Below are 27,531 nucleotides of genomic sequence, written 5' to 3' on the forward strand. Positions count from 1 at the left end.
CTGGGCGATGCAAGGTTCAACTACGCGATGGCGTACCTCGACGACGTCGTGATATTCTCACAGTCGTTCGAAGAACATCTCATTCACTTGAATTCCGTTCTTGAAAGAATGAGACGTGCGGGTATAACGATCAACCCAAAGAAAGTGCAGTTGGCATCAAAGAGAGTGAACCTCTTGGGATTTGTGGTTGATGATGGCACTTTGAGACCGAACGATGACAAACTGCAGGCAATTCTGAACTACCCCTGCCCGACGGACGTGAAAAGCTTGCAGAGGTTTTTGGGAATGGTTGCCTTCTACAGACAATTCATCCCTAGTTGTTCAGAGCTCGCTAGGCCGTTGAACCAGCTGTTGCGAAAAGGCTCGAAGTGGGTCTGGGGCAAGGAACAGAACGACGCTTTTGTTGCCTTGGCTCGCGCGATAGCGAACACCGCTAGTTTGCGCCTCCCCGACCTGAACAAGCCGTTTGTCTTGCAGACAGATGCTAGTGATGCCGGTGTAGGAGCTGTTTTGTTGCAGGAACACGAGGGCAAGCTGCGCCCTGTCGCGTTCGCTAGCCGCACGCTCACATCGGCGGAGCGGAATTACTCCGTGACCGAAAAGGAATGCCTGGCGATAATGTTCGCATTGTCAAAGTTCGACATGTACCTAGACGGAGCGGTTTTCACCGTGCAGACAGATCACCAGGCACTTTCGTGGTTAAAGAGGCTGAAAAACCCCGCAGGCAGACTCGCGAGATGGGCGCTGACGTTGCAACGTTACGCGTACGCCATTGAGTACCGCCGGGGCAGCATGAATAAGGTGGCCGATGCGTTATCGCGCGCACCGTTGAAGGCTGGCAGAAGCGCAGAAGAGGCGCAGACCAGCATTGCTGAACGCGGCGTCGCCGCTAGTGGAGAGGAGGAGAGGGCGGACGCGAGTGTCGCGCTTTGCGTAGTTAAAGAGAGAAAGGAGGCGGACAGAGTTGCCGCGCGGTGCTGCGAGAGAGAGAAGGCGCAGCAGCTGGTGGCGGCGACTACTCGCCTGCCAAGAAGCGAGGCAGAGAGAAATCTGTCATGGGGAGTAGCGGTCAGTAGGGAAGAGCTAATTGAGGCCCAGAAAGCAGACGGTCTATGCCAGCGGGTGCTGACAGAGCTTGCGAGTAGTGCAGCTTGCACCGGGAACGCTGAGGGCGAGTACGATGCGTATCTGCTGGGCGATGACGGCTTACTGCTCCGCTACATCCCCCAACTTGATGAGGAAGAGGCGATTGCATCCCCCTTCCGAGTCGTGGTCCCGAGGAAGTTGCGGAAACGATTCCTCCAGTACTTCCATGACTCAGCGCTGGCAGGCCATGGCAGCGGCAGTAAGACTTACGACAAGTTATGCCGTGTCGCGACCTGGCCAGGTATGAGAAAGGATGTGCTGGGTTACGCCCGTACATGTCCTGTTTGCCAGGTAGCCAAGCCTCGGGCGGGGAAACCCGCTGGCATGATGAAGCCGGTAGTTAGCAACTATCCGTGGCAAGTGGTCGCGTGCGATATCATGGGACCCCTCCCTCGCTCAGCGCGCGGACACCAATATATCCTGGTAATAACGGACCACTATTCCAAGTGGGTTGAGGTTTTCCCCCTTAAGAAGCTTGTGTCAGAACGGATTTGGGAGAAACTGTTGGAGACATTCACTCGTTTCGGTTTCCCTTCCGACTTCATTACAGACAATGCTTCGTATTTCGCAAGCAAAGTCTTTGCTGATTCCTGTCGGGCGCTTCAAATCCGCCACAGGAAAACGAGTCCCTACCACGCTCAGAGCAACATAACCGAGAGAGTAAATCGGAATGTTAAGAGTATGCTGATCGCGACGACCGAGCTAGCACAGAGATTGGGACGCACGGCTGTCCGAACTGGCTTTCGCCACTAGAACAACCGTGAACAGGTCGGTAGGTATGACACCTGCTTACTTGAATTTTGGGAAAGAGATCGCTTTTCCGCTAGAGAACGCCCTACTTGACGCGGCGGGGCCCGCGCCCCCTCCGCTTACACAGTACGCGGCAAAGCTCCGCGAGCGCCTTAAGGCAGCGCAGCGCGCGGCTCGTGAAAACCTCGATGTCGCGCGCATGGAGCGAGCGGATCAGTACAACAAAGGTCGTCGTCACGTCGTTTTCAACACGGGCGACTTGGTACTGAAAAGAACGCACCCGCTTAGTAACGCAGCTCGTGGTTTCGCCGCGTCGCTAGCGCACAAGTGGGTTGGACCGTTCGAAGTTACGGCACGGACTACGCCACTCACCTACCAGCTGCGGTTGTTGGCGAGCGGTGAAACCGCTGGTCCGGTGCACGTCGCAGACTTGAAAGCTTACCACCTTCGCAAGGACGATAACTGCGAAGCGGGGGAAGCTCAAAACGATGCAGGTAGCAACCCGGTTCGCAACCGACGCTATAACCTAAGGCCAAGGTAGTGCACTACTTTGTCTAACGTCTTTGCTTCTTTCAGAATGCATTCTGATAAGATTTTGCAGCAGCCAGATGAACCACCGTCGCTGGGGCGGGAAACCGCACCCAGCGCTTGGTTCAAGGAGGGGCCACTTAAACAGGGGGTACCCCCCTAGTTTGTGGCCCATTATTGTGACCAGCGCGGCCATGCTGGCCGTCTTCAACGCGTCTGGAGTGGAGCCCGCTGCCCAGGCCTGGAGTACGGGCCTCAGGAAGTCAGGTGTGCCCGGGGCGAAAACGCCTGCTGCAATGTACATCCAGCACGGCGCCACGTGGAAAGGGGTCAACGATGTAGAGCAGCAGCTCAGGGCCGCTGCCAGGCGTATCCAGGGCCAAGCCCAGCTGCGCTGTGACCCCGAGGATGTGGCCGCTGCTGGAGAGGGACCAGCCGGAACAGCCCCGCCATGCCTGCTGCTTCTCCCGTCCCACGGACCAGCTGAGATGGCATCCCGCCAGAGCCAGGCGACAAGCCTTCATATTTTACGCTGACCCGGGCTCGGACATGGACATGGCCCGGCTGTTGGCGGAGCCCGGGTCGGACGCTGAGGGAGGGGAAGATGTAGGGCTCGTGGCGCGCCGCGCATTCGAAGGCCGCGCCACTTCCCAATGCTCCCTGCGCGCGTGCCTGTTTCCCTCTCCCCGCTCGCGCGGGGATAACCGGTCCCGTATAGGGGAGAAAACCTGGGCCAGGGGGCGCTGCGCCGCTCTGTGCGTCAGCGCCCTCCATGGAGACCCCGTCAAAATCTACGCGCAGCCCGGCCGCGTCGTCTGCTAGCCGCCGCATAGAAAAGCATGTTGTCGTCTGCTCCGCGCTGCTCTCCAGCACGTGTTTGCGCGCGCGCGCGCTCGGTTGTTTCTCTCCTCCTCCGGCCGCATTGTGGCCACCGTCGCGCTCTAACAATGAGGGGGGAAGAAGAAAGAAAAGAACTAGAAGGAAAATAATGACGGCGCACTTTTTTCGCGAAGCTTGTGTGGAAACGGTAATGGGATGGTTGTGGGCCTTTCTTTTTTTTTTTTTTTTTTTTTTTGGGGGGGGGGGGATATCTCGTACCGTTCGTGTGTCGTACTTCTCTAACTGGCGGTGCTGAAGCAGCCATCGTGGAACCGGGTCGGCCTCAAGAAACAGATATTCGTCATTAATGCGATCACTTTACGTCAATCATCCTATCCTCATACGCGATCCTGCTTCGGGAGCTCAAAACTGCGCGTTCGCTATAGGAGATAACTGAACTAGGAATTGCGCAGCGTAACAGTGGAATTAAGAAGACAAAGATTTCCGTGGAGAGATGTCCCCGTCTGCATGGAAAGTCGTCAGACATTTCCTCGCTGTTCGTCTCGTGGAGAGGAAACTGCCGCAAAAATGGCATGCCTCGGCTTCTGGGGAATGACCCAGGTCGTTAAGAAACCCCTCATCGTTAACGGTAGCTAGGTCATTGATTTCGGATGGCAGCGCCGCAGCAGTGAACTTCCCCTGGCCGGTGTCGGCAGGAACCAAAGGGTAAGGCGGCATGCTTTGTGCCTTTGTAGGGAACGCATCCTAAACGCGCCGAAAACAGGCCCCACGGCGCCGGCAGCACTGCCTAAAACGTTTGTCCCCAAAGAGCTGAATAGGCCCCTTTCAAGTGACCAGTTACAAAGGGAAAGGAAGGAGCACTCGAAGGCTGGACCCTTCATTCTGTGAACATGGACAGAGGCATCAAGAGGTGCCGCCTCAAGTCCTTCAAGATACCTGTCGTTTGCCTCCCGCCTCCAAGCAGCGAATTCGCGTTCTTTTTTTTTTATGTATGTCTGAGCCTGCCAACAAGCGCTCTTTGAAAACAATGTCTGGCGATCAATTAATCATAATTTCTTGCTTTCAAAAGCACCGATAAAAAACATGCCTCCAGCCAGCCTCTATGTCAGCCGGGGCACAGAAAAAAGCAAAATTAAGAAATCCCACCGGCAAAGCGCGCCGGCTTTGCGCGCGAGAACGCGCCACCAACCCCCCTCGTCCTCACTCTCCTTCTCCCGCTCCGCGTGCACGCGCGGCTGAACGTAGCACGCGCTCCCGAGCGAGCGGGCTGCGCAGACTCCGCAGAAAGCCACGCGCAGCGCGGGCGCGGATGCGCGTAGGTTTTGTAGTTCCTCTCCGCTCCGCTGGAAACCGAGCGCTGGCGTCGCGGAGCAAACTCCAGCTTTGGTTCCCTATAAAAGAAGGCACGCGCCGCCGTCGCGCTCGCTTCTTGGTCCCTGGCGCTTCCTGGTCCCTGGCTCGTCGCTCCCGCTTCGCTCCCGGCTCTCCACGGAAACGACCCGCAGCCACCCGGACGACAAGATCCCTGTGAGATTAAATATGTTTGTTATACGGCTCACTGTGTGTTTGTCGTACGCATCCCTCGGGCAGAGGAATCGCCCACAATCTCTCGACGAACAATCCTGGGCCCGCTTGCACAAAACAATCTTAAGACTGTCTTAGCTAAGTCCAGACTTAACTGGAGTCTAAAGAATAGGCCAGTAGCATGGCCGCTTAAGACTGGAGTCAAGACTGGGCTGCAGTCCTGACTTGAATAAGTCGCTTGTATGATTACGACTCTAGTGCTGTCTTGGTTAAGACACAAGGACGCCAGGTGTCTAAGTAGAGAAATTAGGGAAATACAGGGATGCGCTGGCACTGTTCCTGTTGTAAGATGTACACATTCCGTCAATTTTGCGTTGTGTAAAATCCGTGCCATTGCTTTTTGCGGCTTAAGATTGTGTTACGAGGAAAAATGCCCCAAGTGGTTGCTGAGGCCGTTCTGGGAAGCCACTCTGGTGAACATGAACCCGAAGCGTTCGACGTTCGGAACACGAGCCGTCTTAAATAAGCTTGGTCTCTCTAAAGACACCATTTAAGTCTGGACTTAGCTCGGACTTTATCGTGCAAGCCGGCCCTGGTCAAGTTGGAGGGATGAGATGGCAGCTGTAAGGTTGGGCTATCTTCGCACGAGGACGTAGCAGCTGTGTTTGGCAAGCGTTCGAAGCGGTGAGTAAAACGGCGGTGTTTTGCTTGTTCAAACTGGCGGCAAACTTGGATAACTGAGTCGACCGTCGGACAATCTTTGCAAAGCAACAGATTATAAACATCGTCTGCAATTCCCTTTAATATGTGGCCCACCTTGTCTAATTCGGACATGGCGCTGTCCACCTTTCGGCATAGGGTTAGAATGTCTTGAATATAAGACAAGTACGATTCCGTCGAATAGACTGGGCACGGGATGCAAGGTCTTTTTGTGCGCCAAGCTTGCGTCCGATCGGCTTGCCAAATAGGTCTCGAAGCTTCTCCTTGCACATCTCGCACGATGTGATATCGTCTTCATGCGTCTCGAACCAGACGCGCACCGTACCTGCCAGATAGAAGATTACGTTGGCGAGCATGAGGGTCGCGTCCCAACGGTTGTGCTTGCTGACCCGCTCGTACATGGCGAGCCAGTCTTCTACGTCGACGTGGTCGGTGCCGCAAAAGGTGCCTGGATCGCGAGGCGGCGTCATGACGACGGTGGGAGCTGATGGTGGCGCTGAAGAAGGTGTCATGTCGGATTGCATAGCGATAGTACCAATCTGGCGGCCACTACGGAGATCCAGGTTTGGCGACTTACGTACTTCCAGCAATCCTCCACCAAATGTTAAGGAAAGAACACAGTGGTAAACGCTAAATCACTGTTAGACGCACACCACACACCGCACACCACAGAACGAAGTTAGCTAGGCCTGAGCGTCGTCTTCTTCACTACTTCACATCAGCACGTCGTCGTCGTCTCGATATACTGTGCTCCGTAACAGTTTTCCCCGCGCCGAAGAAGCACCGTCGCGGTGCGTCCTACACAGGAGAACTCGAATGATATGGTTTTAGACGGCCGACATGCACGAGTTCTGGATGAGGGGTTGTGGAAGGATTCTTGGGCTGTAAGGGGCGATGTCATAGGTCACATCGGTGACTTGCCGCAAGACGGAGTAGGGGCCCACGTAACGAGGCAAAAGTTTCTCACACATACCTACACGGCGAGCCGGGTGCCAAAGAAGTACGAGGGAACCAGGAGGGTAGTGGACGTCTCGGTGATGAAGGTCGTAACGACGTTTTTGAGAGCGCTGAGACGCTCCAAGACGCTCTCGAGCAATGTGGCGGGCAGCATCAGCGCGGGCGATGGCATCCGAAGCGTAGCCGCAGGAAGAGTCGTCAAGAGGCAGCAAGGTGTCGAATGGGAGTAAAGGGTCACGGCCGAAGAGTAGATAAAAGGGAGAATATCTGGCGGTGTCATGGCGTGAGGAGTTATAGGCGAACGTGACGAAAGGTAAGGAGATATCCCAGTCACGATGGTGATCGGACACATACACAGACAGCATGTTGGTCAGAGTGCGATTGAGGCGCTCAGTAAGACCATTCGTTTGCGGATGGTAGGCCGTGGTGAAGTGACGAGTAGCGCATGAGCGGAGGTCATGAACCACTTGAGAGAGGAAACAGCGGCCACGATCTGTGAGCAGTTGACGTGGAGCGCCATGATACAAGATGACATCATGCAGAAGAAAGTCGGCAACGTCGGAGGCGCAGCTGGTAGGGATAGCCCTGGTTACAGCATATCGGGTGGTATAATCAGTCGCCACAGCAATCCACTTGTTTCCAAAAGTCGATGTCGGAAAAGGCCCAAGAAGATCGAAGCCCACACGAGAAAACGGCTTTGTCGGCACTGGAATTGGTTGCAGGGGCCCACTAGGTTGAAGCGAGGGTGTCTTATGGCGCTGACACAGCTCACAAGCGGCGACGTAGCGACGGACAGAGCGGTAGAGACCATAAATTGGTCAATATCGTCCCACCATTCATAGTGGCTTGCTAACATTGCATGCATCTTGGGTTTTGTGGTTGATATTGTCCAACGGCATCTGATGTCTGGCCAACATTGCATGAATTGGTCAATACATTGTCCTACCAATATAGAGTGCCTGTGAACATCAGTTATATTGACATATATTAGCCCGCCAGTCATGAGGGATTGCCAACATTGCACACATAGTGGGTTCTAGTGGTCCAGATTGTTTGACGAGCTGTGATGGCTACCCAGCATAGCACGTCATTGCATAGGTTGGTCAATATTGTCCTGCCAATAGAGATAGCTTGTCAACATAGTATATATCTTGGCACATATTTGTCAATATCATCCCACCAGGCATGGTGGCTTCCCAATATTGTAGACGCCATGGGTTTAATTATAGGTCTATATTGCTCGACGTGCTGCGATGGCTGGCCAACATTGTACACATCATGGCATAGGTTGGTCAATGTTGTCCTGCCATTAGCGATGATGTATAGACACAAAATATAGACTGGCATGCAATGGTCAATAATGTCCAGCCAGAGGGGATGTCGTCACAATATTGTATATATTGTTATAACACCCAATTCTGGCCAGCCAGCTGTGACAAATTGCCAGCATTGCTCACGTAATGGAGTGTATTGGTCAATATTGTCCTGCAGTATATAAGGCTTGTCAACATTCAATAAATTGTTCTAGGAGCTATGCGCTGTATTTTTGTAGCGAGAGCTACATTGGCCAGTCTCGCCGTGCCCTGTCCGAAGAGCAAAGAAAGAAGAAGCCGCGGGAGGCGGTAGCTGACATGGCCGAGCACTAACTGGACAAGGGCTTCCTGACATTACGTTTGGCAGGAGCTACCAACTCTGGCTTCTCCTTTCATATGGGAAGGTGATATCACAATGAGCCTGACAAAACCTTTGCAATTCATGTTATCCCTACGCCACAAACACATGTTCATATGTTCAAATAGCTCAGGTAAAAATTATGATTTAAAACAGTTTAAAATGAGACGGTTTAAATAACCACCTTGGACCAACAATAATGTTCGCTTGGGACCAAAGTGACAGCTTTCGCGGTGTTGGGGGAGGACACTTGCGTCCAATGGGTCTCTGCTGCGTGTCAGTGGTCATTGCTAGGGAAACGTTTCGAGTTGAATTTGTAGTTTTAGCAAGAGCCACACATGATGTTATTCTCGGAATTGATTTCCTGCACGACTGGAGCAATGGTCGATTGCGCAGCCGGCGAAATTTCTCTGCGCCGCAATATTCTGTCTGCTTTTGTAGAGGAGACACCTAGCTCTAGTGTCACTGCATTTTGTCTCCAACGATGTAGTGTTACCTTCTATGGCTGCAATGTCTGTGCCGGTTCACAGCTCTGCCGAGCGAGCAGGCACCCACTCTTTGTTTGTTGAAGCTGACATTTGCTAGAGCCCCGTGCCGTCGTCGACGGTTGTGCCCTCTTATGGATTTTATTTCATCGGAACCCGTTCGTTTGCCATCCAGCCTCAGGTTGGCTACATTTGACGGCTACGAGGCCCTTTCTATTCGGTCTGTGTCTCCTCATCCGCACCATCGTGTGGATCCTGATTACAGCGCAAATATAATCCGGATAATAAACAAATCGTTTTTGTCATCCGACCAGCAAGAGATGTGAAGTTCTGGCCCCTTACGCCTCTGTGTTGTTTGACTTTGCTCAAGAAACTGTTTTTTCTGTTCCGCCACAATCACATACGTCACAAAAGATCAACACTGGTGATGCGATCCCTATCAGACAGAAGCCCTACCGAGTATCACCAGTAGAGCGCAGAAAAATTAACGAACAAGTCTAGGACATGTTGAAAGGTGTTATACAGGAATCCTCCAGTCCTTGGGCAGCCCCCGTCATCTTGGTGAAGGACAACTCGTGGAGATTTTGTGTGGACTATCGTTGATTAAACACAGTTACAAAAAAGGACGTTTATTCTTTTCCACGTATCGATGACCTCGCCTCTCTGGTCCACAGAGTTGTGAGTGAAGAGCTGGCCAAGCACCTGCAAGGCGCCAACGCGCGACCTGTGTACTTGGAATGCGATGTTCAACCACAGCAGGTTGAACATCCAGCCTCGTGGGCATGTCAACCAGAACTTCCTCGCTACTCCTACGGCAATGAGCGCGCCTATTCGCCTCTGACCAGCCAATTTTCTCCACATTCAAACGTGCGTCATGCAGCTTCCATCGTCTCTCAACCACTTCCACTTCGTCCTTCTCTTTCACATGCGCAACATCGCGCGGCGAAGCGTAGTTGACGTAACAATATGTTGGCTGGTAGCTTACGCTATCGTGTAGCTGGGAGTGAAAACAGAGAAAGAGGTGCCGTAGTGGAGGGCTTCGGACCACCACACAATAGAGGCTTTCGCCTCATCAAACTTTAGCGGTTAAAAGTGATTTCTACGGCATAAAAAAAGCTGAAACCAGAGTAAACTACTATGGGCAAAAGCCATGTCTTTACTTTCAAGCTGAACCTAAGCATAGCCATGCAGATTGCTCTCGCGTAACTCCAAGTTTGACCACAAGCTAAGCCACAGATAATTTTTTTCCTCTAATGTCTGACGAGATGCCTAGGTGATTTAATGAGGTGCACTTTAATTACTAGCCATCAAATATTTTATGTTTGCAGTATAAATCCTTGTACAGAAGTGCAAGTATGTTCATTGCTACCTCACTGGCCAGTTGGGAATCTACATACCCATATCATACATTGCCAAAAATTGTGGCGACAGAGCTCCTTACATAGTAAGAATGATAACCTTCAAAAGATTGCAAATGCACCAGCTGGTACTATCAAAATATTTTGGGCATACACTCCGCGGAAAGATTAGCAGTATAGCACACACCAAGAACCTGCAGCTATAACAGCTTGGGGCAATCCTCAAGTGATAGCAGCGCTTTTCAGGCTATATATCTCCTACACATTTTGAGCCACCATACAGCTCAACACTTTGGGCATCAGTAACACACCCATGCACATAACGTGCGCACACTTTAATGCGTGTACACAAGCCCACATATTCTCACGCACACATCTAACAAGCAAAAGTTTACGGGATGCAGGTCCACGGAAAAACTCCTGCGCAGTCGGGAAACGCAAGTCACTCAAAAACAAATAACGCAACAGAACTTGTGCGTCGCTTCAACAAATACCAGTGGTTACGTTTGGCTATCTAGCAAAACAGAAACGAATATCTGATGAATCCGCATCCAGTCAACTTTTGCCCATGATTGGAAACACACGTGCGTCACATCTTTATTTCCACATTCCTTTTACGTGATGGAAGGAAATCTGATACCTTAAAGTGATACAAAGCAGAGGCGGAAGAGATCACGCTAGCTAATCAAACATGCACTGTTTTGCTACCACATTAGCTGTTTTCACTGCTCAGCCTCAGCACAGACTATATCTCACCTCAGTATTAACTGGTCTTATAGACACAGATGTTCGGCTGCTTTCAAGGCCTCTTGTGTTTAATATCTACTAAACTAAACACAAATTTACATCTTATTCCTGCACTCCTTTGTGCTTTGCTGAGTGGGCTTCAGCAACAGACAGATAAATCTGAACCACTTTAGCCATTGGTGCAAACATATTCTACACTTTGTCTAGCTGTACTTGACAAGAAAAGAAATGTATATTTAACTCTAAGATGTCCTGCATTGGTCTGTATTTAATGTGATGCAAATCACACACTGCCAAAAATTAAGATGTATGCATGTGGAAGATCCATAAAATTGAAGCATAACAAGCAACAGCACTAGAAGGGGCAAGAAAAGCGGGGGAAAAAAAAATAACCCACAGAGCAATAAATGCGCGCTCATGTGACAATGTGTCACAAAATTGAAATTGCGTACTAATTATGCTCTTTAAAAGTCATTTTTGTCAGAAAGCTACAATATATAACTCATAAAGCTGCCTTTCACTACATACCTAGCTAGTTTATCGCCAAGCGTTTGAAAGCGTTCTCTTACCCACTGTTCAGTAAGTATTCGTCAGACTGATGGCCTTACTATCAAACCAATTGTCACCGGATCAAAGGTGTTTCACTCCAGAGAACTACACGATTTCTATTATATCGTGTCAGCCATGCAGTTAACTATGATTCATATATTAAAGGTAATGTGAGTGCATTCACTTTAGCAGTTTTTGGGAATCTTTAGACAAGGCCAGATCTCAAGCACTTAATATGTGATTAAGAATTAGGTTTCGTCTCACAAGCGCCGCTTCCAGGGGCTAAAAGATGATTACCACGCTTTTTTCACAGGACTATACCTTGCCCCCAAGTTCGTACATATGTGTTTCAATGTTGACCCTTGTTTTGTTTTACTGCCCCTTTTAGTTCCTCAGATTTTAGTCCGTCGAGTATTTTGTATTTCATGCTCTTTTATATGCCCATGCTTAGTTCTATGCGGATTTTTTTTCTTGCTTTAAATGTTGCCCTGATTAGAAAAAAAGAAATAAACATGGGAGTTTCCAACCTCGCAGTACCAGTAGTTATGCTCGTTCTTGCTTTTGTTTTCCTTAAACAGGAATACAGGAAGTATACCAGCTGCGAGAAAACCACAGCTCTATTATGAGAACGAACATCTGAAGTATTCAAAGGCTTGGACACTCCCAATGTATCAGATTTGAAAGTTTTTAGCAAACATTTTATTTTATGAATTCTACAACAACATGTAACAATGACCATATACAATAACAAGGACTGTGCAAGCAAGAAAGAACATTCAGCAGTACAAGAAAAAGAGTATGATACAATGAATGACAAGAAGGCAATAGAATGGGCACCAACATTAACTGAACTATCCTGGAAATGAAGTGGATAGGAGGTAGCTGGCATGTCCCTCATTTTAATGCATCAAGTTTTACGCAGGTTCCAATGAAGCTACAGTGCTAATCACAACTCACTATGCCTGCTTTATAAATGCAACCAGCTGCAAATTCAATTAGACAAGTATCCCTTAGAACTTGAACAAGTGTACTCACTTGCCCTGCTGACACACCAGAAGCCCTAAAACCTGGAAATCCTTCAGACACACCGAATCGCCAAGCCAGTGCACTTGAATGAAGGCAATAGTAACTTTGTGCTGTTGCTAACACACCAGGTACTTCTTTAAACAACATCCAGAAAATGCACCGAATTAATTTCCTCCTAGTGAGAATTCAGTTAGCTGACACAGCAGTATACCTGCATTTGCAGGTGGGGTCAACCCTTATGCTAATGTTTCACTTGCACTCTTGCCTACTTCATGTTTTTTTTTCATTTGCGCTGAGCATTTTAAAAATGCGTTCCATCATAACATCATGCGACCATTAATATGTTTCCAAAGCACTGACTGGTGGTTATTGTTTATATCTTTCCTACTAGTCTTAACTACATTATCTATGGTGCATACCCCCAAAAAGAGCTAAACCATCCAATGTAAGCTCTAAAACATGAGCTAACATTTTGATAGGGCACAATCTTTACATGAAAGTTGCATTAATTAAATTTTTCTGGCTGCCAAAGCTCAGAATATGCATACTGCTTTCATGTGATAATTTCAAGGATCAGTGTGAGCATGATGGTAGTCATGTCACTAAGACATGTGCGTTAGTTATGTGATTTGGTGCTCGAGTGTAATGACAGTTTGGGTACAGTCAAAACGATATTATACAGCCAGCCGACATCAGTGCGATGTGGCTCTTTCCTGGCTTTTTCATTCATTTGCTTTGCTGCTGAAGGCAGAGAACAGATTATTCCAACCTTTATTTTATTTGCAAGGTTATTGTGTTTTTGGTAAAATGATAAAATTTATGCCATTTATAATACACCATGGCTTACACCAAAGTGCTTTGAGTTACAAGTTAGATGGAAAGCACGCTGGGCCTAGTGACACCAAATGAGCGGCATGCTGCCGTTCCACAGCCACCCGGCATACCAGTGGAAGAAGGTCTGTGACAGCAGGGAAGCATACCGCTTTCATGAATGCACCTCATCCAGGGCCTTGTGGAGCAGGCAGCCGTTTGGTAACGATTCTAGCTTTCTCAGCGAGAGTGTTAACAGTCAGATGCAATTCAAAACCAGTGGCAAATGCCACTCAGAGTAAGCCCACGAGCTAATGGCACCACAAGAAAATTGGAGGGACACTTAAGCTGCACCTTTAAGATATGATGCATCAATGGCTCTCATCTGCAGCTTCTTTTGCAGATCCTTGTTCGCATACAAGCATTCTGCTACTTGCTTAATCCCCCAGTTTGTGACTCTATTAACTCAGACACACTTATTGTCATACAGTAGTCATAAGTTACCCCATTATGTGAAAGACCACACGACGTAGATAAAAAGCTCAGCTTTAACTAAGGCATGTGAACGCGGCAATGTGGTCTAGGAGTAGCGTGGCTTTCCCGTGACCTAAATGTTGTGGTGGGCTCTATTCCCACCTCTGTTTCCTATCTCAAAGGAGAAGCCCAAATTGGCAGTTCCTGTCATGTCATTTAGTGTTGTGATGTAACACAACCCGCCAACCAATCAGAAAATCTTTTAAAAAAACTAGCGCTAGGGACAAGATGAAAACACAATGGGAAGGAGTGTCTGTGTCCATCCTTCCCTTCGTGCTTTCATCTTGTTCCTAGTTCTGAGGTATGCAGTACCATCAAGCCCAACAGCTCGCTCTTATATAAAGAAATCAGTGCCCTCCCATGCCACCTGCAACTACCACCTGCCAAAGCCATACATTGCCGACAATGCCAGATTTCCTGCACAGTGGGGCCTTTGATGCTGGTGCATTAAAAGTCATGTCGCCGCAGTAATTCCCCAAGCACCTTACAGTGGAGCATCCCAGGCAGCTGGCACGTGCAAGGGGACTAACTTTGATCAATGATCGACGCCACTGATTGGAAGGCCTCCTATGATGGGCATCTGCCATTGCATGCTTGAGTTGTACTTCACTAAAGCAAACAGAATAAGCTCAGCAGCTCTGAGGCATTGCTGCATAGAGGTAATGCCTTCTGTGATTGCTAGGCAAGGTCTGAATAGAAGGATGTGTTGCAAGCATGATAGTACTGCATGTCACTGTCTGGTAACATTTTGCGGACTGTGCAAAGGGAGAAGCATTATGTGCACATGAAATACAATTGCTTTTCTCAGACTATTAAAATCAGCAGGCTTTACACAAGTGTATACAGTAATTCAAATAGGCTGCATAGTAATCTTCCCTTAGCCAGCAAAGCATGACCGCATAATGACCCACCCTTGCTCTCCTAGCAGTGAGCAAACAGATGATGTGGTGCTACGCATGCTGTGTGCGTATGCAGCTCATGTCCACTGTTATCCAATTGCACTTTCTGCCATCAATGTTTTCAAGACCAAATCCGTAATTGCCCAGCATGCACTATACACATTTCCCTGTCGTGGTCACAGAATTTGGCATTCCATTCTTATTATTCTTTTACTGCATCTGTCATGACAGGAGAGCAGTCTATTTAGGTGGCCAGTGGGAAAATGTAGTTGAGCGGCACTGACATGGTGATGATGTGTTACTGCAGGTTAATTCACCACTAAGGCCTAGCATATGCAGATGCAGCACTAATGCAGTTACCGAATCAATGCAGTGACTGAGCCCCCTTGCTCCAAGTAGCATCTTTTAAATTCAAACTCCAAGTAATCCAAACAAATTTCTTGCCACCTTTGAGTTTAACACTGAAATTCAGCTGCAATACGCAAACACAACTTTATACTCGACGTAAGCAATGGTGGCCACTTGGGTCATTGGGACAGATATTACACTATAGCCTCAGGTTAAGAAACACTTGTGTTCTCTTAGTTGCATGCACTCAAATATATGCACTAAATAAAGGTGAGGTACATATTTGTGTAACACTGAAAAGGATTGCGAGTGCGCAGAAAACCAAACAAAGGTATCAGGCTATCTTCAGAGCAGGCCTATTAATGTCCTTGATCACAGTGCCACAGCTACCATTGCCACCGTGATTGTCACACATACATGGTGGTCATTTTGCAGCCTCCTTCTACTTCACCAAGTGTAGCACGTGCAAATCACTTCAACAAGAGCTCACGGGACTAGGTGGCACATACTTCACATGAATTAAAGCAGTGGGGGGTCCTTTGTGGCCATAAAGGTTATAAAAGAGTTAAGAGAACTCATTTTTGGTAGCGTATTGCAATCTTTGTAATGATGCATAACGCATTACTATGCATGGATCACCATGTGGTAATTGCCTGCAACCTCTAAATAAATGAAAATCAAATTTCCCCGTTTCGACAGCTGAGCAATAGCTGTGACATCAAAATTCTCTATAGGCCAAGTGAGGGATGAAAAAAAATGTGCACAAATCCTGAGACATTTGCTAATGCATGCGTAACCATTCTTTTAAAGACTCATTTTTTCTCATGATTTTCACGACTGTTTTGTGTAGGAGACGTAAGTCTGGTTTGTTTAAAATTAAATTGCTCTCCTGCTGCTGATTTTATCCTATAATGTGGTATGAATGAATGGTAACAAACTGTTAACTAATTGACTCAACTAATTATCTAGGCATTATATTATTAGGCCTTAGAAGTATTCTAAATGCTATCAGCGCACAGCCTTTTAGCTCACACATTGCCACCTGTGGGGTACATGACTAAGTACGATTAATTATTTGGTTGTGACTGTGGTGTTTGAAAGGCATGGTGTTGTTTGGTTTGGCTATCACAAAACGACACTGGCTATGACAGACATTGTAGTGAAGCGCTTAGGGGACTACCACCTTTTTCTTCCGCCAACTATTACTGCCAGAGGCATGCTTGTGATTTTTTGCTCACAATGCCAGTGTTGATTTTTTTTGTATTTAAAATAAGAGCGTTAAAACTGAGATATTAATCGCTGCTCCTTAACTTGTGGTTTTGGCTCCCATGCAGGCTGGCTTTTGCATTGCAGTGAATAAAAACAACAAAGAAATAATACTATCACAGCTTTCTAGTCTCTCATGTGACCTTTACAGAGCTCGTGTGAACCACAGCCATCACTCAGCTGTTAAAACTGAAACCAAAAGAGATGAGAGAAAAAATTCAATTGCAAAAAATTATTTAGCGATCGTAGGTGAATACCATGTGGTGATCCATGTATAGTAGTATATCTTAGTCATCATTAACAAGAAGAATATATGCAGCCAACATTTAGTGTCCTTACTCCTTCAAGACTACTTGGCAGATGCCAAGGAGGGATGATCGAAGTGCAAATGCGTCAGCCTCCACATGACTCGCAGGTCAGCACTATCTGTGCAAATCCTCTAGGCTCTGAATGAGCCATGGCACAGGCCTATAATATATATAATTCTTCTGGAAGAAATGCAACCACTAATTGCTGGTATGGATAATTTAAATGTTGGGTGGCGACACATTTGTCACTGCCATTTGTCAAAAGTCTGCATTTTGTTAACAATATAGTGACAAATATACCGGTAAAAATAAGACTGCCCGCTGATGGCTCCATAATCGATCATGAAGTTAATAGTCCAAATAATCAGGCCCCTTTCAGTTCATCACTCAACGTTATGGTGCTCGACATAACAAATGAACATAAACACACAGAAACTGCAGCAATGACGATCACTAGACAATGGCAAACATTAAATTTCCAGTACTGCATAAACAGACAAGTTTTCTTTTCTGTAAAAATCTACAAATACTTCGGAGTAGTACTAACATCCGACATCAAATTGAATGAACATATAACTTTAATCATAACAAAGGGCATGAAGAAGCTTGGTTACTTGAGATCTCTGTGCCAATCAGCCCGAGAGATTAGACTTTTAACATACTATAAAAATTTATTAGGCCCATTCTTGAACATTGCTCTATTATATCAGATCCATATACCCTGTGGAACATGAAATTAGTGCTCAGAAAAAAATTTGTTACATTTGTATTCAATGCCTACAGCTGGCACACATCAACAATTGCACTTGTGAAATAGGCAATTTTAAAACCATTACAGGTCAGATATTACAGAGAGAGGCTGAAGATTATGCATTTACAACACCATAATAAACTAGGAATAGACAAGAACATGTATACTGAATCAGTAATCAGATGCCCAACATGACAAGGTTGTTAAAAAAAAAATTAATAGAATATAATCGTAAAACTGATGCTTTCAGAAATTTGCACTCCTCACAAGTAGTCCAAGATCGGCCCTTGTTAAATCCAAACACTGTGGAAAGGTCCTCGATTGAGTCATTTTGTAGCACACTTGAGCAAAACTCGTGTGTAAAACAGCTTTGTGTGTGATTAAACAGTACCCTGACCATTTATATATATTTGTTCTTTCTGCTTCCGGCGCTACCATGTTGTACTCTTTTCTTTATTTATATCCACCCTTCCCTAAGGCCTTAAATTAAGACTGGCAGTAACACTGAAATAATAAACAAGTAAATAAACACTGGGTGCATCTTAAACAATGACAGAGCAAAAGCATAGGCTATTCTAAGAATAAATTGAAAATAAAGGTTGCAGAATGAGGAGGGTGACAATGAAGTGCAACTTGCTTGAAACAAAGCACTTGAATAAAGTGCTAAAAAAAAAAAGAGCTATTTCAGAATTGGACTCCATCTCTACAAGGTGGTATGCACCACGCCCACATGGCGCCCAACTACACTGGCGGCGGCCATTTTTATGGTGCACGTAGCAGACAAACTCCTGTCAGTACTGTTCCGAAAGCCTGCTTTCGTCGTGTTACGGTCGCTCGCGTGCTACATTCATGTTGTCACTTAGACTCCGCATGCATCGGAAATTGGGCCTGTAATTGCCGCACTTGATAGCTTCGTGAAAATGTGTCTTAAGAAATGCCACTTAGGGAGGGCACATGCGCTGGTTAGCGCTGCTTGAGCCGAGGTACGCGAAAAGGGTGCAGCGACAAACGCTGTTTGTGGGATTACGTTTTCCTCTTCTGGAAAGAGAGCTCGGACAACAGTGTCAATAGCTGCTCCGAGAATCCGGAAAGCCACATGTGGTTCTGTAGCGGGTCTACGGGCTGTTGCATTATTCTAGACGACGTATCTGCGACCCTTGATTTTAATCTCTTCTGCATATGAAACCTATACATAGCGTTTTTTGTTTTTTAAATAGACAGCGCTGACTATCAACTGCATGATTTATTGAAAGAACACGAATATATACAAAAATGCTCTGACAACCAAGTGCGCATGTTTGCAGATAAAACAACAATTCACTTCAACCAGTTTTGTCAAGATATGAGATTTCTCGGGGATGAATGATAACAGATAGGGTGCTTACGCATGTGTCAGAATTCTTGTAAATGAGATAGGCCTCTTTTAATTCTTGTGCTAATTTCTCTCTGTGTTCGTACAACACTAGTTCCTTTGAACAGGGGAGTGCAAGGAGGGTGCAAAGGGGGCTTTTGGCTACATTCATTGTGGTGTAGTGCCAGGTTCGATGACGGGGCTTTTTCCAGGAAGTTTTCATGTTCTCTTAGCCTTATGTTAAGACACCTTCCTGATTGACCAATGTAATCTTTGCCGCAAGTAAAAGGCACTCTGTACACCACTGCTTCTGTGCACAGAAAAAAAGCTACATTATGTTTTACCTGGCGTCCCCCACGGCCTGCACGTCATTTTTTGTCATTTATTTTTTGGTCTACCTTAGCGCAAATGCTGCCAAGTTTTATGGGCACAGAAAACATGGCCTGCACTCCATACCTATGTCCAACTTGCCGTGATGCGAAATTCCATGCACATACGGTATGACATAAAAAGAAAAATATTGCCGTCATACCGTATGTGCATGAAATTTCACATCGCCTACGGCAAGTTGGACATAGGTATGAAGGACAGGTCATGTTTTCTGCGCCCATAAAACTTGGCAGCATTTGCGCTGAGGTAGACCGAAAAATAAATGACAAAAAATGATGTGCAGGCCGTGGGGGACGCCAGGTAAAACATAATGTAGCTTTTCTTCCGTGCACAGAAGGAGTGGTGTACAGAGTGCCTTTTACTTGCGGCAAAGATTACATTGGTTAATCAGGAAAGTGTCTTAACATAAGGCTAAGAGAACATGAAAACTTCCTAGAAAAAGCCCCGTCATCGAACCTGGCACTACACCACAAGGAATGTAGCCAAAAGCCCCCTTTGCACCCTCCTTGCACTCCCCTGTTCAAAGAAACTATAGTGTTGTAAAAACACATAGAGAAATTAACATGAGAACTAAAAGAGGCCTATCTCATTCACAAGAATTCTGACACATGCATAAGCACCCTATCTGTTATCATTCATCCCCGAGAAATCTCATATCTTGACGAAACTGGTTGAAGTGAATTGTTGTTTTATCTGTAAACATGAGCACTTGGTTGTCAGAGCATTTTCGTATATATTCGTGCTCTTTCAATAAACCACGCAGTTGATAGTCAGCGCTGTTCCCGTCTACTCGCTTGTCCTATGTTTGTTGCGCTGTGTATTTAAAAAAAATGATGCACCAATTAGCTCAACTCCCAGTTCTATACATACCGCTTCGGAATTTACCCTCGGGGTTACCTGCGAATATTTAGGACGAGGTGCACCCCGGATAAGCGCAGCATGGGCACTAATTAAGTTGCCCCAAAAGCTGCACGTAAGAAATATGTGACGTCGTCCTATTTCAGACCTTGAAATGATTGAGTCCTTGGGACATGCGCTGTTTCCCGGGGATGTCGTGGAAACCCCGGCTATTACTTTTTTTTGTACACATGCTTGGTATCTATGCTTGTGCCAGGGCGATAATGCAGGCTCGCCGCCTAGCTTGACAACACATCAGTTTAACTGGATCACTGCACTGTGCATACACTGTGTTTACAGGTGCCAACACGAAAGACAGACACAACAGGGATGAAGCGCGGACTACCGAGCATCGGCTGCACACTCGCGCGTCGACTTCTGTTAACACGCATGGCGCACAGCTCAAAAAGGAACCACGATCATGCACTTAGCTCAGTTTGGTGCCTTAATGAGCTACCATTAATTGCAACAGTGGACAACCTTTGTGTAAAAAAAAACAAAAACATTTCACTAGTGTGGTAACAATAACACTTCCAAATTCCGACTGTCCGATTTCATGGAAGCGCTGCTGCTCCTGACCATTATCTGCGTTTCAAGTCGGCCCATGGCATCTTTGGACCTGTTTCTAGATCTAGCTCAACTCGAGCAGAACTAAGTAGCACAGATATCCATCCAAAATGGCGTTTATTTGCTACATAGTTTCTTGCTGCTGTCGCGCGTGGCAATGGCCACCCTAATCTTCAGGGCTCGCGAATTCCAAAAGGCAATCTGAATGCGCCCAGCGAGGAAAGCATGTTAGCGGAAACGTTCGTCTGCTACGTGCACCACAAGTATCGCGGCCGGCAGCATAGTTAGGCCCCACGTGAGCGCAAGTGCATATCACCTATAGACCAACACAGATCTGCGACTTAAGCACGATGCGGTGGCTCTTCTGTCGCCAGGCTGGGCCGACTGGGGGTGAAAAGTAGGGTTAGCGCCTATAGGAATACATGGGACCAAAAGATTTCTAAGCAGTTTTCTCATTTCACAGGGCACATATGATGTCGTTATTTAGCACAGAGCAACCATAGTCATCCTTACAGATCGTGAAAGTATGAAAGCTCATTACCGAGGCGAAGTATCTTTAAAACACTGCGAAACGTTGAGTGTGCGAGTTGGGAGGGCGACCCATAAAAACACATGTAAACACAACTTACCGCAACATTTTTCTCGGTTCAGCAGCATTGAACCTTTCTCAATTTCTGGTGAATGCCTTGTACCACGCACCGACATCATGTTGCATGGCATACTAAATTCCCTTGCAAGTACTGCAAGTCTGATGATTTGTGGGACCGTTCACAGCACGATAAACTGACTGCGCACAGTTGCAGACGACCATGCACTACCGGCACTGTCGCTAGCAGACGCTCCGGAGCTGGAGGCAGCCACAGTGGGTATCACCAGCTGCGCTGTCGTCTGCTGCAATGCGCGAATCTCGTTCGGTCCGTATTGTCGTATGGCATTTGACAACTGCTTTTTAAATGTAATTTTGTCTAGGATTTATCACTTGAGCGACAGTATTATCAAGATAATTCATCCCATGCAGCAGTATATCAGACTGTAAACAAAACTGCACGATTCGCTACTTGAGTATTTTGGTGGTGTCCGAATTCACAACATTGATTATTCAGGGAGTATTAAAAGTAGACCACCTCCGAAATGACGCAGCATACTTCTGCAAAGCGCTGGCCAATGTTTAACGAACGGCCACCGCAATTCTGGTGCCCTGCGAAACGAAAGAAATGTTGCGGTAAGTTGTGTTTACTTGTGTTTTTATGGTTCGCCCTCCCAACTCGCACCCCTGTACATTTCGCGACGCTTTAAAAATACTTTGACTCTGTAATGAGATTTCAAACTTTCACGATCTATTCTAGGATGTTCATGGTTACTCTGAACCGAATAAGAACATCATAGGTGTCCCGTGAAATGAGAAAACTGCTTAGAAATCTTTCGGTTCCATGTATTCCTATGGGCATTAACCTTACTTTTCACCCCCAGTCAGCTGCAGCACAACGAGTGCCCCCTTTGTTTGTAAACATGGTGTTAGCCTATAGGCAAGATGGAACAGTTTTAGGGGCTTTTTAATGAGGAATCTAACAAGTTGAAGAGAACTGTTTTAGATTGTCAAAGATGCTATCCAAAAACATAAAGCAAGATGAGCCATGAAATACATTCACACTGGTTAACAACATGTCAAGAGTTCATGCTGCACATATAGGTGCTGCCAGCCAAAAAGGCAAAACTGGGGGTGCCCTTGCACACAATTAGGCACACACTGTTCATTCAGCCCACCAGCAGCTTCCTCAGGAGCATGCAGGCGGTGAGGAGTTTTCATCAGCAACGGGAGCAGGTGCTCCTAAGGAAAAAGAAATTTGGGGGACACTTAAGCTCCACCTTTAAGGGTATGAAGCGACAGCATTAATCGGTCTAGTCAGCAGTTCATTTGCCCATGCTGTCATTTGCCAGGCAGTGAGCGTTGGCTTTCACAGACACAATCGTTGTGTGAAAGGTTACCTGACATATGTATAAATGTGACAGCCTAGCACCTCCATTCGACTATTATTAGGTGGATGCTTTTCACAGCGTGTAAGACTCTGCTTCTGGCTTTACGTCAATGTAGAGACTGCCCCATCCACACATGGCCAAGAGAAACTGCCAACTACTGCCTCGCCAGATGAGGAACTGCTGCCACCATCACTGCGAGCTTCCACAGGTCATGTGGAATGTGAAGTTATGCCCCACAGCGACCTCCACTCAAAACAGTGCATCTTGAAATTTTTCACTCACTTTGCCGCCGGTGCCCACCGCTGGATTTTCTTGTACATGGGAATCTTATGCTATTGCGTAACAAAGCAACTGCTGCTTAGAAAGGCTTAAAACTCAAATGACTGAATAAATGCCTATATGATTTTTGAAAACATTTTTCTCCCTATTTGCTCAAAAATATTTTCTAGCAAACTCCTCCTTCCTTGTGGCATACTGAGAGCAGCTACAAGGTAACTATTACTTCACAAATTTATAAGGTGAACAAATTATAGCTAATTCATATTATTTCTTTCTGGAATTTTTTTTTCTGAGGTGAACAGATTAGCAAGGTCCAGTCATGGTTGCTGTACAGAGAGTTTATGATAAGAGAAAATATAATCCCCAACCATGGGCTAAGCTGTGACAAAAGGAGTGCTACGATAAATTGAAAAAGACTATGTAATGTGATTTCAACACAGATGCTGCTAGTATTTCATAACCTGGAGATAAGCCTTTGGTTGAGTTTGATTTAGAGGGTTTAACGCGTCAATGTGACATCGGCTATGAGGGGTATCATTATGAAGCGCTCCAGATTAACCACTTTGTGTTTAACATCACACAGTACAGGGTGCATTGCATTTTGCCTATATTAAACCTCTGACCTGTACCCTATGACCCGGCAGTTGAGTACTCTAACCACTGAGGCGGGGCAACTCTTTGACAGTACGCAATAAGCCACACTACTACAAACAGCTGACCCTCACCTTCGACAGCAGGAGGCGATTTGGAGAGCTCTATAATTTCCTCCAATGTTTTTCCTTTCCCAATCTTTTTAAGGAGAGATGGCAGAGCAATATCATACAAATTCTTTACCTTGCCTGCAACAAGGAAGGAACATGAAATACTTCTCATGTAGCAAATGTCAGTAATTAAAAGCACTGGTCACAACCACTACTACCAGGCCGACATGAGCATGCAAATGTGTGGTTTTACACACAACGTCTACTTCTACTGCTCCCTCTGCATGAAAAATACTTGAAGGAAGCCCAATTACTATTAGTATTGATAATGTGACAGCACAAGAGCTTTATTGTGTGCTGCGTGCATGGCCGCACATATAGTAAATACCACACATACCCTGCAGTACCACACATAATGCATAACTGCATGTAAAATGCACCACCATATACACCTTTTAAATGGCCACTTACCACTCCAAGTTCGGAAATATGTTCTAACCTGGTCGTTACAAGGCAATGCCTTCTGAACATGCGGCCACAAACATTTCTTCAAAAAACTGATTAATAGCAGACCTACAGTCATTAAAATCAATTTAAAATGCCATGCTCCTCTCCTTTCCTTCTGTCTCTGAAGAGTTTCTTTCTCTTGCCTAGTTGGCTGGCCTCCGCAGGTGAAATTTCCTTTCCCTCCCAGATTTTACCGAGAGGCATGCAGTATGGTGGTGTATATCAAAAGCCGTTGGCAGGCTTTTTTTTTTTTTTCTTTCTTTCTGCTACCCGAGCATTTCCAGGATGCAAAGGCAGGGTAAGAGGGACTTCCAGGCGTCGCTTTGTTTGAAAGTCAAGACGAGAGCTTTTGGCAGCATGCTCATTTAGCCCCTCATCGAGCTGCCTGGGCTCAATCGGCGGTCAAATCGCAGACGAGGAGCTCTCTCCAGCATTTCTTGGAAAAGCACGGCAGTATTGAATTTCATGCACCCTACCTCTAGAGATTTGGGGAATATGCTAAACGCAAAGGTAAGGACAAAATGATTAGTTTCTATTCATTTGTTGTCCTCTCCGAATTTGCTTCTGTAAGCACTGGTGACATTTTGTTCTTTGAATCCATCAAGTTGTAGTTCTCCCTTGGCCAGGCGCTTTAGGTCATTATCAGACACCATTAATAGTGTTCAATAATAGGTGAGGGCTTATTACAATGGGAACATCCCTAAATGATGTGACTCCAGAAAGTTTCTCATTATTGATGGTGATAAAGCACTTCCAAACGCAGGTCTCTGTTGTCTAACTTTTTCATGTCATATTTATGACCTATGGTGTTTGAAACCCTGAGGCAATAAAGAAGAGACTTGTTTTGCAGCTTTTTTGGCATGCTTACTATGAATTGCATAAAATCTTGGGAAGGTGCTTTTGTTTTTTATTCATGAGCTCGTTGCTCCACCTTTTTAGAAGAGAGGGGGTAGAGTAGTTGAAAGGAAAGAACTCTAAGGTACATTATTCAGCCAGGCTAGCAGTCACCCACCATGCTGGTTAAGAAGGGGACGAGAGAGGACCTTGCAAGTAAGTGTAAGTAAGTCTTATTCTGTATGTAACATAAGTCCTGTGCACCTTGCAAGTCCCGTGCCGTCCTGTGCACCTTGACATCGCCTATATGACGGATGACGCAGGGCCGGACCTCGGTGTCATTCACCATGTGGGATTGTTTGACAACTGTAGTGTTGACAAATGTATGAGTAGTGTCGACAACTGAATCGTGGGTACAGAAGGCACAGAGTGCTTGTTCAAACTGGATTTTGCTATGCAGCAGTCTGTGGTCACATGTTTCAGTAGCTGCGGTATTCCAAACAGAACCGGAATATACAATTTGTGAGCTTTGCATTAAGTTGTATTGACGGCAGCAATCTGTTTTGCTTTGACACGGCGCCTAACGACAGCACCGCTTTGTTTGAGACACTGCTTGTCAAAGAATCTCAAGTGCCGAAGACTGCGACTGATGATGTCCTTTCCAGCAGGACATACTCGATATGGACAAGTATTTTGTTTGTAATGAAGGGTGGGGAGTTTATATTTCTTTTGCAAGAGGTAGATAGGTAAGCAAGAGCAAGCAGGAACTACGAAACAAACAAAAAGCATTCTTTTACACGTTGCACGCGCACATAGGTCACTGCAAGCTGGCGCGCGACTCGAACATGCATGCACACTGAGTAGGGTTCAACGCTATGCCGCTAGGTGGCGACTCTGCTCGATCTCGAGGCCAATAGCATTGGCTCACTTTTCATTGATCCCACATCATCCTCCAGATATCTTGGCCTCTAGCAAACACTATTGCTATCATGGGTAACCCATATTCAAAACGTTTCCCCTGAAGCTTCACGCACACTCGATTACCTGCCACACAACTTGAAGGCCACATACCCTGAAATAAAGAAACTATATATAACTTTCATTTACCCAAAATGGAATATGCAGCATCCATTTGGCACCTATCACAAGCGTGTCTCGTCACCGACCATGAAGCCATACAGAATTATGCCATCCGATTTGTAGCATTTTGCTATTCAAGGAAAACCAGTATCACAGCCCTGAAACAGTTCGCTGTCATTCCGTTGCTCAAGCCGCCACGTCAGATCTTGCCTCTGTCTGCTACATCATTTCTATTAATGCCTACGCACGAGACACGCAAAGCTACAACCCTTAAATAGGACGTCCACTTGCCTAAACCATGATCCAAGCACACAGCAGCTGTCGCACCTTAGCATTAAAATAATTGTTTCTGGATGCAATAGCACTATGGAATGCCCTGCCAAACATCATCGCATCATGCACCGATTGCAAATCATTCCGGGAAACACTAAATTATAATTTTTTGTGAGGGAAATCATTGCTGTCATATGCATCTTGCACTTCAAACAGCTAACTGTTTTTATTATTCTTTTTTGATGTCATATCTTTTACACTGTGTTTGCTTATGTATTACACATTTGTTTCTTTTTTCTCTTCTTTTCTGGCTCCGTGCATTTGATTAGCTTTGTATAACTTTTCGGGCATCACTAACTGCTGTATATCGTTATTTTTGCTTATTTTCATTTACCCAACTATTATTTGATTTGATGAGTTCTTGTTGGCACAAACTCTTGAGTTTACTCCTCCTTTATGCAAGGCTTTTGGGCCTTTAACACTTTCCTGTCCACGCCTATTCCGATCATTATTAGCCTGCTAACGATGGTTTTACGATTCGAATTTTCCCGCTTTGGAAGGACAAGTGGCGGCTGCCAGTGGGAAATAGAAGAACCCTTCTTTCAGTTTTGCCCTTGATTTTATTCTTTTCATCCTGCAGCGTACGTCGAGACGGTTTCCGGTGTCAGGAGATCGTTGCTCCTTGTGCGCATCACGGCATCGACGTCGTGCGCTGGCGCCCCTCGGAAACAGCGCGTTTCTATGGATATCGACGCATCTGAAAGCTCATTTTTGGATGCCGACAGAAGCAGTGACGATTCTGAAGATGACTTCAGCTCTTCAGATTTCAGTAGCGACGACGGAACTGCATCAAATCAACCCGGAACATCAACAGCCATGCCCCAGTAGGTGTCGGATTGTCCTCCGAAAAGTTCCACTTTTGCTGCACGCTAATAGAAAGAGATCACAATGATCTTAAGTCATAACTGTTATCTGCAGGGTCTCAACGTCATTTGGGCGGGACTACTTGCCGCTGACAGTGCAGAGTCGTGTTTTCGGCAAAGAGAGAGCCAGGGGTCCACCTCAGAGTTGCGCGCCGGAGTTCCACTCGGCGCTACTCAAGAGCCGTTCGTGCGGTGGCACGATCGTCGCTAGATGTAGCCTTTTCTTTTGTAACTTCATTACTATTGTATCTAGACAGTTAAAATTTACTACATTGCTAGAGCGGTCCTTGGTCTACAAAACATATATTTCATATGTCTTTTTTTCTTTTGAATAAATTTTGATGTTTTTGTGCGTTTTTTTATTTTTCACTACACTTTTGTTGTGACTGTTTTCATTTTTTTGGCAATTCTTGAATAAAGACATTCATTTCGCCTACTTTCATTGTAAAGAGAATTTCCTCTACAATTTTATACCAAACACTCCTATACCACGCAAGTTTTTGGTAAAAAAAGATGTTTAATGACACCACCCAAA

The 27,531-nt window shown here is 46.2% G+C and overlaps 2 protein-coding genes across 4 annotated transcripts in view; one reads left to right on the forward strand and one right to left on the reverse strand.

Annotated features, from left to right (window-relative positions):
• Positions 1-19,600: 19,600 nt before the first annotated feature.
• The window catches only part of LOC146204598 (uncharacterized), a 118,874-nt gene continuing 110,943 nt past the window's right edge, over positions 19,601-27,531 (reverse strand). Inside the window, exons 12-13 of one of the 3 annotated variants that reach the window (XM_084589290.1) lie at positions 23,404-23,517; positions 19,604-22,250 (exon numbers count right to left, since the gene is read on the reverse strand). In XM_084589290.1, coding sequence (XP_084445416.1) covers positions 22,198-22,250; positions 23,404-23,517 — 167 coding nt within the window. In that variant the 3' untranslated portion in view covers positions 19,604-22,197. Of the gene's footprint in view, positions 22,251-23,403; positions 23,518-27,531 lie in introns of all 3 variants that reach the window. The other 2 variants (XM_084589292.1, XM_084589291.1) reach the window with 2 other exon arrangements.
• Positions 24,847-27,331, forward strand: LOC146204599 (uncharacterized). Its single transcript, XM_084587539.1, has 3 exons — positions 24,847-24,936; positions 26,714-26,957; positions 27,052-27,331. Exons 1-3 carry the CDS (start codon positions 24,900-24,902, stop codon positions 27,329-27,331), a joined length of 561 nt encoding a protein of 186 aa, XP_084443665.1. The 5' UTR covers positions 24,847-24,899.

Source organism: Amblyomma maculatum, chromosome 1 (genome assembly GCF_055883805.1).
Source record: "Amblyomma maculatum isolate TAMU_Amacu chromosome 1, ASM5588380v1, whole genome shotgun sequence".
NCBI lineage: Eukaryota > Metazoa > Arthropoda > Arachnida > Ixodida > Ixodidae > Amblyomma > Amblyomma maculatum.

Bases quoted from the DNA above. Each gene is read 5' to 3' on its own strand.
- LOC146204599 (XM_084587539.1), top strand. From the start codon at position 24,900: ATGCTGGTTAAGAAGGGGACGAGAGAGGACCTTGCAA. The intron at 24,937-26,713 runs GTAAGTGTAAGT...TTCATCCTGCAG, and splicing joins GACGAGAGAGGACCTTGCAA to CGTACGTCGAGACGGTTTCC. The intron at 26,958-27,051 runs GTAGGTGTCGGA...TGTTATCTGCAG, and splicing joins ACATCAACAGCCATGCCCCA to GGTCTCAACGTCATTTGGGC.